This window comes from Mus caroli, chromosome 7 (assembly GCF_900094665.2).
Source record: "Mus caroli chromosome 7, CAROLI_EIJ_v1.1, whole genome shotgun sequence".
NCBI classification, from domain to species: Eukaryota; Metazoa; Chordata; class Mammalia; order Rodentia; family Muridae; genus Mus; species Mus caroli.
The window spans coordinates 132,541,395-132,555,526 of record NC_034576.1 but is presented as its reverse complement, the minus strand read 5'-3'; the positions used below and the strand labels follow the sequence as shown (position 1 = coordinate 132,555,526).

At 44.6% G+C, this 14,132-nt stretch overlaps 1 protein-coding gene across 2 annotated transcripts in view; it reads left to right on the top strand.

The window, feature by feature from the left end:
* Nucleotides 1–255: 255 nt before the first annotated feature.
* Nucleotides 256–14,132, top strand: part of Nsmce4a (NSE4 homolog A, SMC5-SMC6 complex component) — a 14,929-nt gene continuing 1,052 nt past the window's right edge. Inside the window, exons 1-11 of one of the 2 annotated variants that reach the window (XM_029480131.1) lie at nucleotides 256–915; nucleotides 1,892–1,969; nucleotides 4,859–4,989; nucleotides 7,681–7,832; nucleotides 8,549–8,648; nucleotides 9,463–9,553; nucleotides 10,634–10,728; nucleotides 12,136–12,184; nucleotides 13,665–13,756; nucleotides 13,844–13,930; nucleotides 14,028–14,085. In XM_029480131.1, coding sequence (XP_029335991.1) covers nucleotides 633–915; nucleotides 1,892–1,969; nucleotides 4,859–4,989; nucleotides 7,681–7,832; nucleotides 8,549–8,648; nucleotides 9,463–9,553; nucleotides 10,634–10,728; nucleotides 12,136–12,184; nucleotides 13,665–13,756; nucleotides 13,844–13,918 — 1,146 coding nt within the window. In that variant the 5' untranslated portion in view covers nucleotides 256–632 and the 3' untranslated portion in view covers nucleotides 13,919–13,930; nucleotides 14,028–14,085. Of the gene's footprint in view, nucleotides 916–1,891; nucleotides 1,970–4,858; nucleotides 4,990–7,680; nucleotides 7,833–8,548; nucleotides 8,649–9,462; nucleotides 9,554–10,633; nucleotides 10,729–12,135; nucleotides 12,185–13,664; nucleotides 13,757–13,843; nucleotides 13,931–14,027; nucleotides 14,086–14,132 lie in introns of those variants that run through there. The other variant, XM_021167158.2, reaches the window with a different exon arrangement.

Here is a 14,132-nt window from a genome sequence, read left to right as displayed (position 1 = left end):
TGTGCAGGCAAATAAAGGATGTATACACACACAACAAATCTAAAAATTGTGGAACTAAAAGAGGAAGACCCCTGAAGCCAACCTGCAGTCTGCACCCGCAGATGCACACTTGTGCATGCGTATCTATGTACAGTGCACACACACACACAATTATATGGAATGAAATGTATACATGTATCTTTGAAACCACATTGCATATAATTATCTTCCTCAGACCTGTTATAGGGTATTTGTAGTTAGAGAATCAGCTGTGAACCTGCCGTGGTGGTGCAGATATTTAGAAGGATGCTTAACAGTTTACTATGGTACAGTCAAGGAACTCTTGTTTTGTTTGTTGTGTCCTCCCCAAGGCCAGAGGAGCCAACGAGACAATGGGAAGATGCATGACTAAGTGGGGTGGGCATTAGGATCAGAGATCTAAAGTCCTAAGACTCTTGCTTGTAGATGAGAACCAATGCGAGGCACAGACACAGCCAACCCCGCCGCGACCTCCAGGCCACAGGTGTCGCTGTGCGCTCACGCGCCAGCCGGGGAGCTGCGTTGCTCCTGGAGCCGGCGCTCGAGCCCAGCCGGGGGTTTCAGTTTCTGGCGCGAACTTCCGCCGCTCCGAAGTTGCAAGGCGAATTGGCGCGATGTCTGGCGACAGCAGCGGTCGCCGGTCTGAGGGCCGGGGCCGGGGCCGCGATCCGCACCGGGATCGCACCCGCTCCCGATCCCGCTCGCGGTCCCCGCTGGCCCGCCGCGGCGCCGCGCCGGAGCGCAGGGAGGCAGCGGAGCGTCCGAGCTTGGAGGACTCCGATGTGTCTGATTCTGGGGACGAGCTGATGGACCCGGCCTGCTTGGAGGCCGAGTACGACCAGGGCCTGTGCCGCCAGATCCGCCATCAGTACCGCGCTCTCATCAACTCTGTCCAACGTAAGGTGGCGCTTTGTGGCTGCGCGGGCCGGTGGCGTTCCATGGCTGGGGAGGGCGGCGGAGGTGCGGGCGCTGGCCGGTCTGCGCAGGCTCGCGGCAGCGCGCCTTCGCTTGTTTACGAAGTGCACCCTACGCGACCTTGGCGGCGGGCGCGCAGGTGCAGTGTGGCCGGCTGGAAAAGCGGGAGACCAGACCTGGTTGGTGGTGACTTGCTTGAGCTCAGCCAGCCAGTAGGGAAGACAAGCACACAACACCAAATGCTTTTTGTTCAATCTAGCTTGCTCCGCGTGGGCGCCTGAGCAATGGAGTCCCTTGGGATTGCTAAAATGCACATTTCCCTGCCCAGCTCGGATACACTGAATCAGAAATGCTGTATAGGCCCAAGCGTTTGTTGTGTGGCTCTCCAGATGAGCCTGTTGCTTGAGAAGTTGACAATCATTTCTTAAGCGAGCCCTTGTATTGGGAAGCCGAAGAGTCATCCCTTTGCACATTTGGGGAGCAAGTGTTTCCTGTCAAGAGTTCAAGTTTTGAGGGCTGGGGAGATGGGCAGATGCTTCTCTTGCAACCTTAATTAGATTCCCCAGAACCCTCTAAAGTGTCTCCTAAAAATAGTTCTGTAAACTTGTATCCTCAGCCTTGGGGAAGCAGAGACCCTGGATCTCTTTGGCCAGCCCACCTAGCCTTCTTGGCTAGTTCTATAAATAAATAAATAAAAAAGAGACCCTGTCTCAAAAGGCAAAGGTGATGGTGCGCTGAGGGAAGGACATCAAAGGTTGACCCCAGGCCTTCTGCACACACAGACGTTCAATTTGCTTGGAACAGTAACATTGTCTCTGTAAAAGATAAAGGCTTTTTCTGTTAAAGAGATAAAGCCACTCTAATCATTACCCAGGCTGTAGGAGTGGAAGGAACTGCAAGTTGCTACTTATTAGTGAAGGATGTGCACAGTTCCCTAAGCTTGTATTCTTTTAAATAGAAAACCGGGAAGACATACTGAATGCTGGTGACAAACTAACAGAGGTCCTGGAAGAAGCTAACACTCTGTTTAATGAAGGTAATTCATGATTTTAAATCTGTTATTGCAGCTTATACTCACTGGTTACTTTTATAGAAGCCAATTATTGTTGTTCCATAATTCCCATTTACTAGTGCACAGGTTTAGCAACAATACTGTGCACTTACCATTTGGTTCAGTGTATGCTTGAGGGTTCTTCACAGATTTCTGGGAGTCAGGAAGGAGTTGTACAATCTGTTTTAAGAAGCCTCTTCCATGAGCTGGGCAGTGGTGGTATACACCCTTTCATCTCAGCACTGGGGAGCGGGGGAGGGGCAGAGGCAGGTCTCTGAGTTCAAGGCTAGCCTGGTCTGCAACTGTCAGTTCCTGTGCATCTACAGCTACACACAGAAACCCTGTCTCAAAAACAAACAAACAAGCCGGGCTTGGTGGCACACACCTTTAATCCCAGCACTCCTGAGGCAGAGGCAGGCGGATTTCTGAGTTCAAGGCCTGCCTGGTCTACAAAGTGAGTTCCAGGACAGCCAGGGCTACACAGAGAAACCCTGTCTCGAAAAACCTAAAAAAAAAAAACAACAACAAAACAAAACAAAAAAAACCCAAACAACCAAACAAGAAGCCGTGATTCTTTTGCTGGCTTGAATGTGAAGGTTTCACTTGGATGTTCTGTTAAGTAGATAGATGAACTAGAGAACAGTGCAGCTCGCCTCAGAGATCCTCTCTTCTTTTCCTTCCTTGGTCTCCCCTCCTTTAGCTGTTGATCCACCGATAACCTAGCGGAGGTGCCTCATCTACAGGCACACCTCTTGTGTGTGGTTGGGGGCAGTGGGGAAGAACTTTCCGTGTTGAAATCTGGCTCCTGGGAGTTTTCTATTTGTTTGAAGTTGTGTGTCCATGTGGGTTTGTGCACATAAGTACAGTTATCTGTGGTGGCCAGAAGAGGATATGGGATTCTTCTCAGAGCTGGAGTACACGGCGGGTGTGAGTTGGGAACCCAACCCAGAGGCCTCTTGGAAGAGCAGTACTCTGTATTAACTGCTGGTTCCTCTTCCCCAGCCCCATGGGGGCTTAGAACCACCATCTTAGTTTGAATTAAAAGCAGCAGCAGTTGGTTGTAGTGGCAACCGCTTTGGCTGGTATCCAATGATCAAGGTGGGTGTACATCCTGATGGGAGACCAGGACAGCTATACAGACCATGTTTCTCTTTGGGCCTCTCTCACTGCTTTAGGAACAGAAAGGGGCAACTGCAGTGATAAGGAGAGAAACCAGGAATGCCCTGTTCCCTGCTAACCACAGTTCCTCATGATCTTGCGGACAGTTTGCTTCTAGTCATCTAGGATGCCTGGTTGTTTGCGTTGTCACAGCGTTTAGTGAATGTCGTCCTTCTGTCTTTCCTGCTCTGGCCATGGCCTCCTTACAGTTCACCTTTTTGGTCTGGACTATTCACTAAATCACCTCCAGAACTTGAAGGATTGTGGCTCCTCTTCCACTTTTCCACTGTCAAGCTTTCTCTTCCATCATAGCCTGGACCCACACGGTCTCATCTGTGATTGGCTCATTTACACCCCTATTATCAACCGTCCATCTTACTGACTTCTTCCATGTTACCTCCCTCAGTAGAAGGCAAAATTATTCACTCAGCTGGGCTCTCAAGAGTTATCCCGTGCTAGGCATGGTAGCCCACACCAGCACTCAGGAGGCAGAGGCAGGCGGATTTCTGAGTTCGAGGCCAGCCTGGTCTACAGAGTGAGTTCCAGGACAGCCAGGGCTACACAGAGAAACCCTGTCTCAAAAAACCAAACCAAACAAAAACAAAACAGTTATCCTGCTTGGCATAACTCATGGGCGTCACACCTGTTTTAATTCTATAGGGAACTTGCTATTGTCCAGACAGATCTGCACTTTTCTTGTAGTAGCCTATGTGGCTGTTGGGCAAGGGAGGGGGTGTTGTAGACAAGAGCCCAGCAGCCAGTGTCTGCTTTCCTTTTCTCTGTGACTTCTGCAGTGACTCTCGGAATGATTAAAATCTTTCCTTCTGGAGAGAGAAACGATGGCTAAGAACAAAAGCCAGAGCCAATAAGTTTCCTAGCTGTGTGTTTTCTGTTTTTGTGCCAGTGCTTCAGGAAATCAGTTGGCTCAAGTGAAAGTGGCCTTGAGGGGCCTGCTGGGCACAGGCATTTCTTTTTGAATTTGTTTGGCTTGCCTTATATTTGAGTCTTCCTTGACTGCTATTTCCGATCCTCTGTGACCCATAGGATAGGGGCTGTAAAACCCAGCTCCGCTAGCTCAGCCTGTCCTTCGGTTAACCCTTCTTCCTCTACAGACTTTGTATCATCTCTCCCTACCTGTAGTGGCCATTCCCTGGGAGTTACAGCAGCTCAGGTGAGAATGGTGATCAGCATGTGGGAGTCAGAGAGACAGGTGTTATGTATCACCAAGTCTTTGCTATACTGGGGTTATTAAGAGACTATGGTTGGTCCCGGCTGAAGAGACGGTTCAGTGGTTAAAAGCACCTCTTGCTCTTGTAGAAGACCTGGGTTCGATTCCCAGCACCCACAACTCCAGTTCCAGGGGATATGTTGACCTCTTCTGATCTCCATGGGCTTCAGGTTCACAGATGCCCTGTTTACATACATGCAGGAAAACACTCATACACATAAAATAAATCTAAAAGAAAAAAAAAAAAAAGGAGATACTGGTTCAGTGACCAGGAATATGAAAGCTAGAGAGTGAGCTCTAAGATTGGTGAGCAGTGGGGGAGGTTTTGGTGTGGTGGGGAGGGAACCTGTTATCAATGTCCATGGGTCCATTTCCAGCCTCCTGAGGATTGTTTTGGCTTAGTGGAAAAATCCTAAGAAGTACTTGAAAATTTGGGGGCGTACCTGTGGATTACATGTGTTTCTTAACATGTATTTCTTGTTCTACAGTGTCACGAGCAAGAGAGGCAGTTCTGGATGCCCAGTTTCTTGTTCTGGCTTCAGACTTGGGCAAAGAGAAAGCCAAACAGCTGCGCTCTGACCTGAGCTCATTTGATATGTTAAGATATGTTGAAACTCTAGTAAGTTTAAAGCTACAGAATTTTAATTAAGTGCTTCTTTAAAATGTCTTATTATATAATTCTCTACTTGCCCATATCAGTTTGCAGATGATTTTCACTTTATCTCCTCTTATTTATTTATTTATTTTTGGTCTTAGAGTGTTCTACGGAGGTCTTAGGACATTAACAGATTAAACAGATCTCTGTGGAACTCATAGTGATCTGCCTGCCTCTGCCTTCTGAGTGCTGGAATTTAGGGCGGGAACTTGGAGCAGTTTGAAACCTCTTAGTGTTCTCTTCTAAGACTCTGTATGTTCTGGTTGTTAATAGTCATTTCCTCTGCTACTTCCTAAATGTTCTAGGTCATTCTAGGACATCTATCCTAGGCTGGACCAGAGCTCACACTATGGAGGTGAAGGTTGAGGGCAGGCAGCTCAGGGTAGAGGTCAGCTGTAGATGACCTTGTTATATAGGCATATTCTGTCTTGGAACATTTTTAGAATCATGCAAATAGGATGGGTGGTTTCGTATTGAATTTAGTTTTTAATTCACCCACCTTTGCCTCTTAGCAAATGTGAGTCATTGGTACCTGAAGTTTGTTTTTTTTTTTGGAAGGGGGGGGATTCAAGACAGGGTTTCTCTGTATAGCCCTGGCTGTCCTGGAACTCACTTTGTAGACCAGGCTGGCCTCGAACTCAGAAATCCGCCTGCCTCTCCCTCCCGAGTGCTGGGATCAAAGGCGTGCGCCAACACGTCCGGCAGTACCTTTTTAAAACCTTTTTGATGAACATGCCCAAGAATAGAATTACTTTTTGTTTTTGACCTTTGAGATCCTGGCTATTCGGGAACTCACTCTGTGAACTAGACAGACCTGGAACTCATAGAGATCTGCCTGCCTCTGCCTTCTGAGTGCTGGGAATAAAGGCATGTCCTTTACCCTACCACACCCAGCAGTACACTGAATTTTGACAGTGCTTTTATGTTTAAAAGGCTATTAGATGGCTTAAGCTGTGTGTGCTTAATGACATGTGACACACATGTCATTCTCAGCTACTTGGGAGCCTGAGGCAAGAGGATTGCAAGGTTGTGTTATGTGAAGACGTCCTCTGTAGTTCAGTGGTAGAACCCTTGCCTACTGCATCCACAAGGCCCTCGGTTTAGTACCAATGTTGGAAAAAGGTCAGCATTTGTGAGGCTGGGCCAAATAAAGTGATTGCTTCTTAAAATAACGAGGAACATGATTAATTGCAGTTTATTTTTAAAGTTTTACTGTTTTCTTAAACTAAGTCTTATGAAGTACAACGTATTTTGGAAATGTTGACATACACATGCTAAGTGTTTTTAAAATAAAAGTTAGTTATGCTTTAACCTTTAAATAACATCCCAGTAAGTTAAAGTCTTAAAGCAGGAAGTAAAAACTTTTCTGGCGTCTGGTATAACTCCAGTCTAACATCACAAGTCTAACATCACAATAAAACATTAAAGGAGAAAGCTGGGTGTGGTGACTCACACCATTAGTCCCAGCACTCAGGTGGCAGAGGCAGGCGGATCTCTGAGTTCCAGGCAGGGCCCTCTGGACTGGATGGCAGAGGAGTGGAGGAGAGCCATTGTGCCGCTCGGAGTGGGTCCTGGAAGCTTCCCTCCCTCTCCAAGTCCGGTTGCATTGAAGGCTTTCTAATTATTGTTTATACATTCTACTTCTTTAAGAAATTTTAGGCATATTACTGCCTGAGATAATGTATTCTTTCTTAGCTGGTCAGTGGTAGAGCACGCCATTAATCCCCAACTGGGAGGCAGAGGCAGGTGAATTTTTGAGTTCGGGGTCAGCCTGGTCTACAGAGTGAGTTCCAGGACAGCTGGGGCTACACAGAGAAACCCTGTCTCTGAAGCACAAAAAAACAAAAACAAAACTAAAACAAAACAAAGAAGTGTGTTCTTTCTTAAGAAACTGATGTAGTATAATACCCAGTACACCTGGCTGTAAATACACTTCTGTAAAATATAGACAAGAGAATTTGATTTGTTGCCAAGTCTCCTCAGGAAACGACACTGTTAGGAGTTTCTTCTTGTGCGTTACTGCTCTCTGGATATACTGAGGTCCTTTTAGGAAACTGGCCAGTCACTGAGATCTGAAAGCCAGCTAAATGTCTGTTTGTGTACTGGAGTGCTTGGTTTGGGGTCTTTCGTGTCCCTGCTGGTATGGTTTTGTTCCTAGTGGAGCTAGCTGCCTGTACCCCAGTAGGCCTCTGAGCTCATTGCCTGCCATTCTCAAGCCCCTTTGGCTGGAGTGGAAAGGAACAGGGTTTCTCTGCCTCAGCACGTTTGGGCTGGGTACCTCTCTATGTTGAATGCTTATTGAATGTGCACCATAGGACAGTTTCCCTGGCCTCTGCCTACAGTGCCACAGCATGGCTGTCGCTGACTGCCAAAAATATTTTGTAGTGCCAAAACACCCTTTAGAGGCAAAGTCGCCCTGGTTGAGAACTGCTAAGCCAAATCATCTCACTGTCTCGCCAGAAGTTCTCAGTATACTGGGGAATATTTTCTCACAACAGAAGGTAATTTTGAATAGGGATCTATATGTGAGATTATCTTTGCAGTTGGAAACTGAGCTAGGATGAACACAGGCGCTCCCTCTGGCTTCTTTATTGACTTTGGAGACTGTTGGCCTGTGGCTTAACTTTTTTCTTTTCTTGTTTCTTTCTGTTGTAGCTGACACATATGGGTGTAAACCCACTAGAAGCTCAAGAGGTCATCCGTGATGAAGACAGAGCTGATATTGAATTAATTGTCTATGACTCCTGGAAAATATCAGGCAAAACAGCAGAAAACACCTTTAATAAGACCCATACATTCCACTTTCTGTAAGATTACTTTCAAAATCCAACAGACTAGCCATAATCATAATTTGTAAACCGTAAATTATTTTTATGTAGGGACAAAGATTTTTAAGTAGTAAGGAAGTCACAGTCATGAAGCCATTGTTCAGAGACTCCCCAGACGTGAACAGAAGTCCAAAAGTGTCACTCGAGTCAACGGTCTCTGTCCTCCCTTAGCAGGAAATGCCACAAGGCAGGACCTTTACCAAGGTGCTCTATTGGCTCGTTTGCTTTCTAGGTCAGAGATTTTGGGGTCTGTAGCGTGTTTCTGAATCTGTTTATGATATATGAACTCCTTCTCATGCGGGAGGGTGAAGGCTCCTCCTGAGTATCCTGAGATTATGGCAGTTTATTATTTATTAGAGCCTCCTCTTGCATGATCACTCATTGTATTTGAAGACTATTTCATCAACTCATCGTCTCAACTAAGAAATGAAGTGGCTATTCTAGTACTGTGACAAACCAAGGATGGCTCTTGCTGGTCCTTTTAAGACAGTCTACAAGTGTACAGCCCCCTTCCCCAGTAGATCTTTTCCTGGGACAGCTGTCCAATGTGGTCTAGTCCTTTTTTCCCATAGGTCTAGGATACTGGTTTCTAATTATTATTATTTTTTCCTTTAGATTCTATTTGTTCAGTCAGTGAAAGGGGTTTGTTTATAAAAGAAACAAAAAAAAGACATGAAAGCATATTTTCTCACTAGGTTGGGTTCAATACATGGAGAATTCCCTGTGCCAAAGCCACGAAGTGATCGGCCAAGACAGCCTCGCATGATAGAAGAGCAGCGTGCAATGCCTGCTCAGGTTTGTTTTTCAAATATTGTTTTTTTTTTTTTTTTTTTTTAGACTAACCTATATTTAATACATACGAGGTTGGGTGTTGGTGGAGTTGGGGGCCAGCTTTGCTCGAATCTGGAATTCTAGGCCAGGTCAGCTGGGCTACATAGTAACACCCTGAAACATTAAACAAATGTTTAATGTAATCCATTAAACAAAGTCACAAGTATCTAAGTGGTTATGGTCCGGAGTCAGGTTCTTGTCATTCAAAGATTTTATTTCAGATGTCTCCTAACTCAGATGTCTCCTAACATATTGTTGGATTGTCCACTTTCACTTACTTGTATGGTTTTAATCAGTTCTCCCAAACCAGAGTTTCTCAGCGTTAGCACTGTCAGCCCTTAGGGCTGCGTGATTCCTGCGTGAGGGAACTGTCTGGGCATTGCTAAGATGTGTAGAATTCTTGCCTCTGCTCACTAGATACTATATAGCACCATACCAGCTATCACCAAAAATGTCTCTACTGTAGACCCCTGTGGGACAAGATCACATGCATTCGAGAACCACTGTCCTAAGCCATTGGTTGTGACTTTGTTTAACCGAAAGACAGTTGAGCTAGCTGTTGGGTGTCATTAACCTGTCTACCAAGAATATAAAGATAGGACTGAAATGAGAAGACTTTTTTTTTTAACACTGTAAAGTTTTAAGACAGGTAAGTTTAAAAGCTAGCAAGCCTAACCAGAACTTTGAGGTTTGGGCGTGCAACAGAGAAGGAAAGATTGTCAACTGCCGGGTGACCTGTGTGACGGGTGCGTGAGCCTGTTGATGATTTGTTTGCCAGTTGAAATGCATGGAAGAATCTCACCAAGAAGCAACCGAGAAGGAAGTAGAGAGGATCTTGGGATTGTTGCAGACATACTTTCGAGAAGACCGTAAGTATGGCGCCAAGTTCAAAAGTACCACCAATGGTGTTTCGTGGGCTTGTCACTTCCTACAAGGTGGCTTTATTTAAAAGGCATTTTCAGTTGCATATATTTGAGTTATTGTGACTCTTTCCTGTGTTTCTTTTTTAAAGGAGCTATTGCCCAGGCTGGCCCAGAACTGAGTAGTTTAGGCTGGCCTCAGACTCATGGGTGTCTGCCTGCCTTCGCCTCCTGAGTGCAGGAATTACAGGCAGACGATACACCTGTCTCACTTTCTTTTTTTTTTTAATCAAACATATTTTTGAGGCTTTTCCTCCTAAATACCTCATGTGATGTTGATAAGATAACTTAAAAAGTGTTTTAGGTTACTTTGGTTTTTTTTTAAAGAAAAATTTGTTATTTTTATTTTATGTGTATGGGTGCTTTGCTTGCCTCTATGTCTGTGTACAGCATACATGCCTGGCCCTGTGTTCTTAACCTCGGAGGCATGTGGCCAGCCCCAATAAAAGTATCTCCCCCCTTGTATTCCTCATGTTGGTCACTTGTCAAACGGGTGCCTGCTTTAACAGTGTTTCCTGTTTATTTCATGTAAATATACATGTCAGGTTGGGGGGAGGGGTACTTTCCTTTCCTTTTTCTTTTTTCCAAGCTAATCAATCAATCAGTCGGTCAATCAGTCCTGATACACACTTTCTGAGGTGTGGCTTTTCCCTGTAGACGCCGTTCGACATCCTACAACTTGCCCTTATTCTTTTCAGGGTTTCCCATGGGATGGCTGTATCATACACATAGTTAATAATCCTTATCACTGGAAAGGTTCTTTCTTTGTTGCATTTTCCTGCCCTACAAACTGCTGAGGTGGGTCTTTGTTTGAGCCACTAATTGCTGAGGGCGGCTGCCAGGTCAGTTATCTGTATTTTAGTAGAAACGCCAAACTGACCTTGAGAATGGCCTACACCCCACAGCAGGAGGCCTGCGTGTTCCTTCTTGTTGCTAGTTAACATTAGGGCATAGACCTTGTTCTGAAATAATCGTTTTTTTTTTTGTGTGTGTGTGTGATTTGAAGATTGTCTCTTTTTTTTTCTACAGCTGATACGCCAATGTCGTTTTTTGATTTTGTGGTTGATCCACATTCTTTCCCCCGTACAGTGGAAAACATCTTTCATGTTTCCTTCATCATACGGGTAAGGTTTTAGATTTCTCTAACATCTTATGTGTTTTAAAAATGATACACCGCTGATAGAGGTATTTGTCCATTATAGCAGAATATTAATTGGTACGTTAGGTAAACTAAAATTTATGGGTTGCTTTTAGTTTTTAAAAATCACAAGGTAATCATTACTAGTTTGAAATTGGAAGATTTCACAACTACTGAAGCAGGCCCGTTAAATTAGAGTGTGAAGTTACCTTCTGGCAGTGTAAGGTGTATATGGAGCAAAAATGAATTTCAGGTTTAGATTAGGTCCCAATTCCAAAATACCTCATTGTATCTATGCAGATAGTCCCAAATTCTTCCAAATTTGAAATACTTCTAGTTCTAAATATAATGGTAAAGCTTGAAAAAGAAACAATTACAATGTGGTAAAGTTCCTGAAGTTTTCATGCTGTATAAAAACAAGCTTGCCAGGCGGTGATGGTGCACGCCTTTAGTCTCAGCTCTCGGGAGGCAGAGGCAGGCAGATCTCTGTGAGTTCAAGGCCAGTCTGGTTTACAGAGTGCCTTCCAGGACAGTCAGGGCTACACAGAGTAACCCTGTCACAGGGTAGGGTGACAAAAAGAAAAAACTTATTCCAAAGAAACAGGAGACCAAAGAAGCAGGAGAAGGAGACAGCCTCACACCTCTCACATAATACTAGTAATGATATAGAAAGCAAGTGATAAAGTTAACATGGCCAAACAGCTGGTGCGTGTGGAGAAAGGCTCTATGTGGGGCGGGGGCTTTACAGTAGTTTGTAGCTCGTGAAGTGTGGGACGTGTACACAGCATTAAATCAAACCCCTTTCAGTGTGCTAAAGATATTTGAATTGAGATTCAAGCCTTACATCGTGTTGTATTCCGGAACATGTAAGATAAATTTGGTTTTTAAATTTAGACAAAAGCTTCTGTTTATCCATGTACTCTCTCAAACAATAGAGGCATGTTTGCCAGTGGTCCCAGTGACAGAATAATGCATGTTAAAATGTGGAGTATATGTGATAGAACGCATAAATCAGTTAAAGAGGAAGATGGTTGCCCTGAGGGTTTCTCGGGAGAGAGGACTGGTGAGTTGGCACAGCGGGTGAGGTCTCTCTCAGGGTCCACGCGGTCCATCAACGTCACAGGTTGTCCTCTGATTTCCCAGTGTACCATAGCGTCGCTCCATTCCTCCAAGGAATAGTATAGTAATAATTGTAATAAAGGCAGTATGGAATCTGTGTCTGGTAAAAGTCAATTAGAAGCATTAGCCATAATCCTTGGAGGGTGATACGAGAAAAGACTTGTCTGTGACTTAGGGTACATTTTGGCTGCCTGAAGTAGAGCTTTTCCTACCTGATTAAGTATTTTCATGCAGTAGATTTTGGTGCTTGCCTCAAACCATGTTTTTGTTTCAGGATGGTTTTGCAAGAATAAGACTTGACCAAGACCGACTGCCAATAATAGGTAAATTATACTATGTTCATAGAAATCAGTTTTAGAAAATATTAGAGTTGGGGCTGGAGAGAAAGCTCAGCGGGTAAAAGCACTGGTTACTCTTTCAGAGTACCTGAGTTTAATTTCCCAGCAACCACATGGTGACTCATAACCATCTGTAGTGGGATCTGATGCCCTCTTCTGGTGTGTCTGAAGACAGCTATAATGTACTCACATAAACAAATAAATCTTTTAAAAAGTCCAAAAAAAAAAAAAAGTAGACTTTATGAAATCCATTTTGTTTTACTAAATGTAAGGTCTTTTTCTGTTTTTCTTCTTTTCTTCTTCCCTCCCCCCAGCCCTGCAAATGGCCCAGGCTAGCCTAAAATTTGTTTTGTAGTCTAGGCTGGCCTTAAACTTTCAATCTTCTTAGTGCTGGAATTAAAAGCTTCTGGTTTTTTGTTCTGTTTTTGTTTTGGGTTTTTTTGTTTGTTTTGAGACAGGGTCTGTCTCCATTACCCTGGCTGTCCAGGAAGTTACTACATAGACCAGCCAGACCTGGTACACAGTGATCTGCCTGCCTCTGTCTCCCAAGTGTGGGGAAGGAAGGCTTGCTTGTGCCACTACAAAAATTTTTTTTTTCTTGTTTTTTTAAACCAAAGAAGTTCCGTTACTGAGACGGTGTCACAATGTGTCCCTGGCTAGCCTAGAACTTGTGTGTAGAACACACCAGCTTTAAACTCAAAGAGACCCACTTGTTTATGTCTTCTGGGTATTGGGATCAAAAGCATGGGCCATCATGCCTAGTAAATTCCCATTTTAATAAAATTGATGTAAACAAAATGTATCTGTCCTAGTTAACTGAAAATTGTGAAAATAGGATGGTTTTAAAACCTGGGCAGTGGTGGTGCACGCCTTTATTGCCAGCACTTGGGAGGCAGAGGCAGGCAGATTTCTGAGTTTGAGGCCAGCCTGGTCTACAGAGCGAGTTCCACGACAGCAAGCGCTACCCAGAAAAACCATCTTGAAAAAAAAAAAAAAGATTAACAAAATGATAAATCCCCCTAACTTTTACTGTTTGTAACTTTTGTAGCTTCCTTCTTTCTAACCACCACTGTCCGTGCTGCCAACGCCTTCCCTCCGAGGTTCTGTTCTCTCTTGCTCTTATCTGCATACAGTCTCTCTCACTCATGCCCTTCCGAAGTCCCTTATGGAGAACTAAGGACTTCCAATGCAGCTATTTGTTCCATGCGCTTGGCTTCATCTTGGACTCACTAAGGTTTAGCTAAGTGGCTGGTGCACAGATAAGCTAAACGTTCAGAGAAAGACCCCAGGGTTAATGTGGGAGTCAGCGGGGTGACTTGCTACGCCACTCAGCTGCTTGTAGTACGTGGTATCTAGGAAGCACGTACAAGTATCTTCTCAGTACAAGCTTCAATCCTATGATCATTTGCTGTTCAAGTTACCTGTTCTGATTGGAAATGTTTGAAATCTTTTTTCTTTTAAACAGAGCCAGTGATTAATGAAGAAAGCGAGGGAATTGACCACAACATTCAAATTAGGAGTCAAGGAATTATAGCTTTGAGTTACCATGACTGGGAGGTAAGGCCCTGCAGGTCACCCCAGGGCAGTTCGGACCTGGACCTCTTTCCCCATGAACCCACTGCCTAAATGTTCGTTTCTGAGCAGGAGATTGTGAAGACCTTTGAGATTTCTGAGCCTGTCATCCCACTGAGTCAGAGCCAGCAGCGGCTAAGTGCCTGATGCCAGCTGAAGGTAACGTTTCCTACACAGTGGGATTAAAATTGTATTGGGCAACTCGAGCCTTAGTAGTTCCTCATGCCCAGGCCATCTGGGGTTTGTCTCCCTCTAGCGTCCAGTTCCTGAACTGTAACTGGTGAAGGCCGGCAGGAGCGTGAGGCCAGCTACTGTGACCGTGATGTTCTTTTTTTTTTTTTTTTTTTTTTTTTTTTTTTTT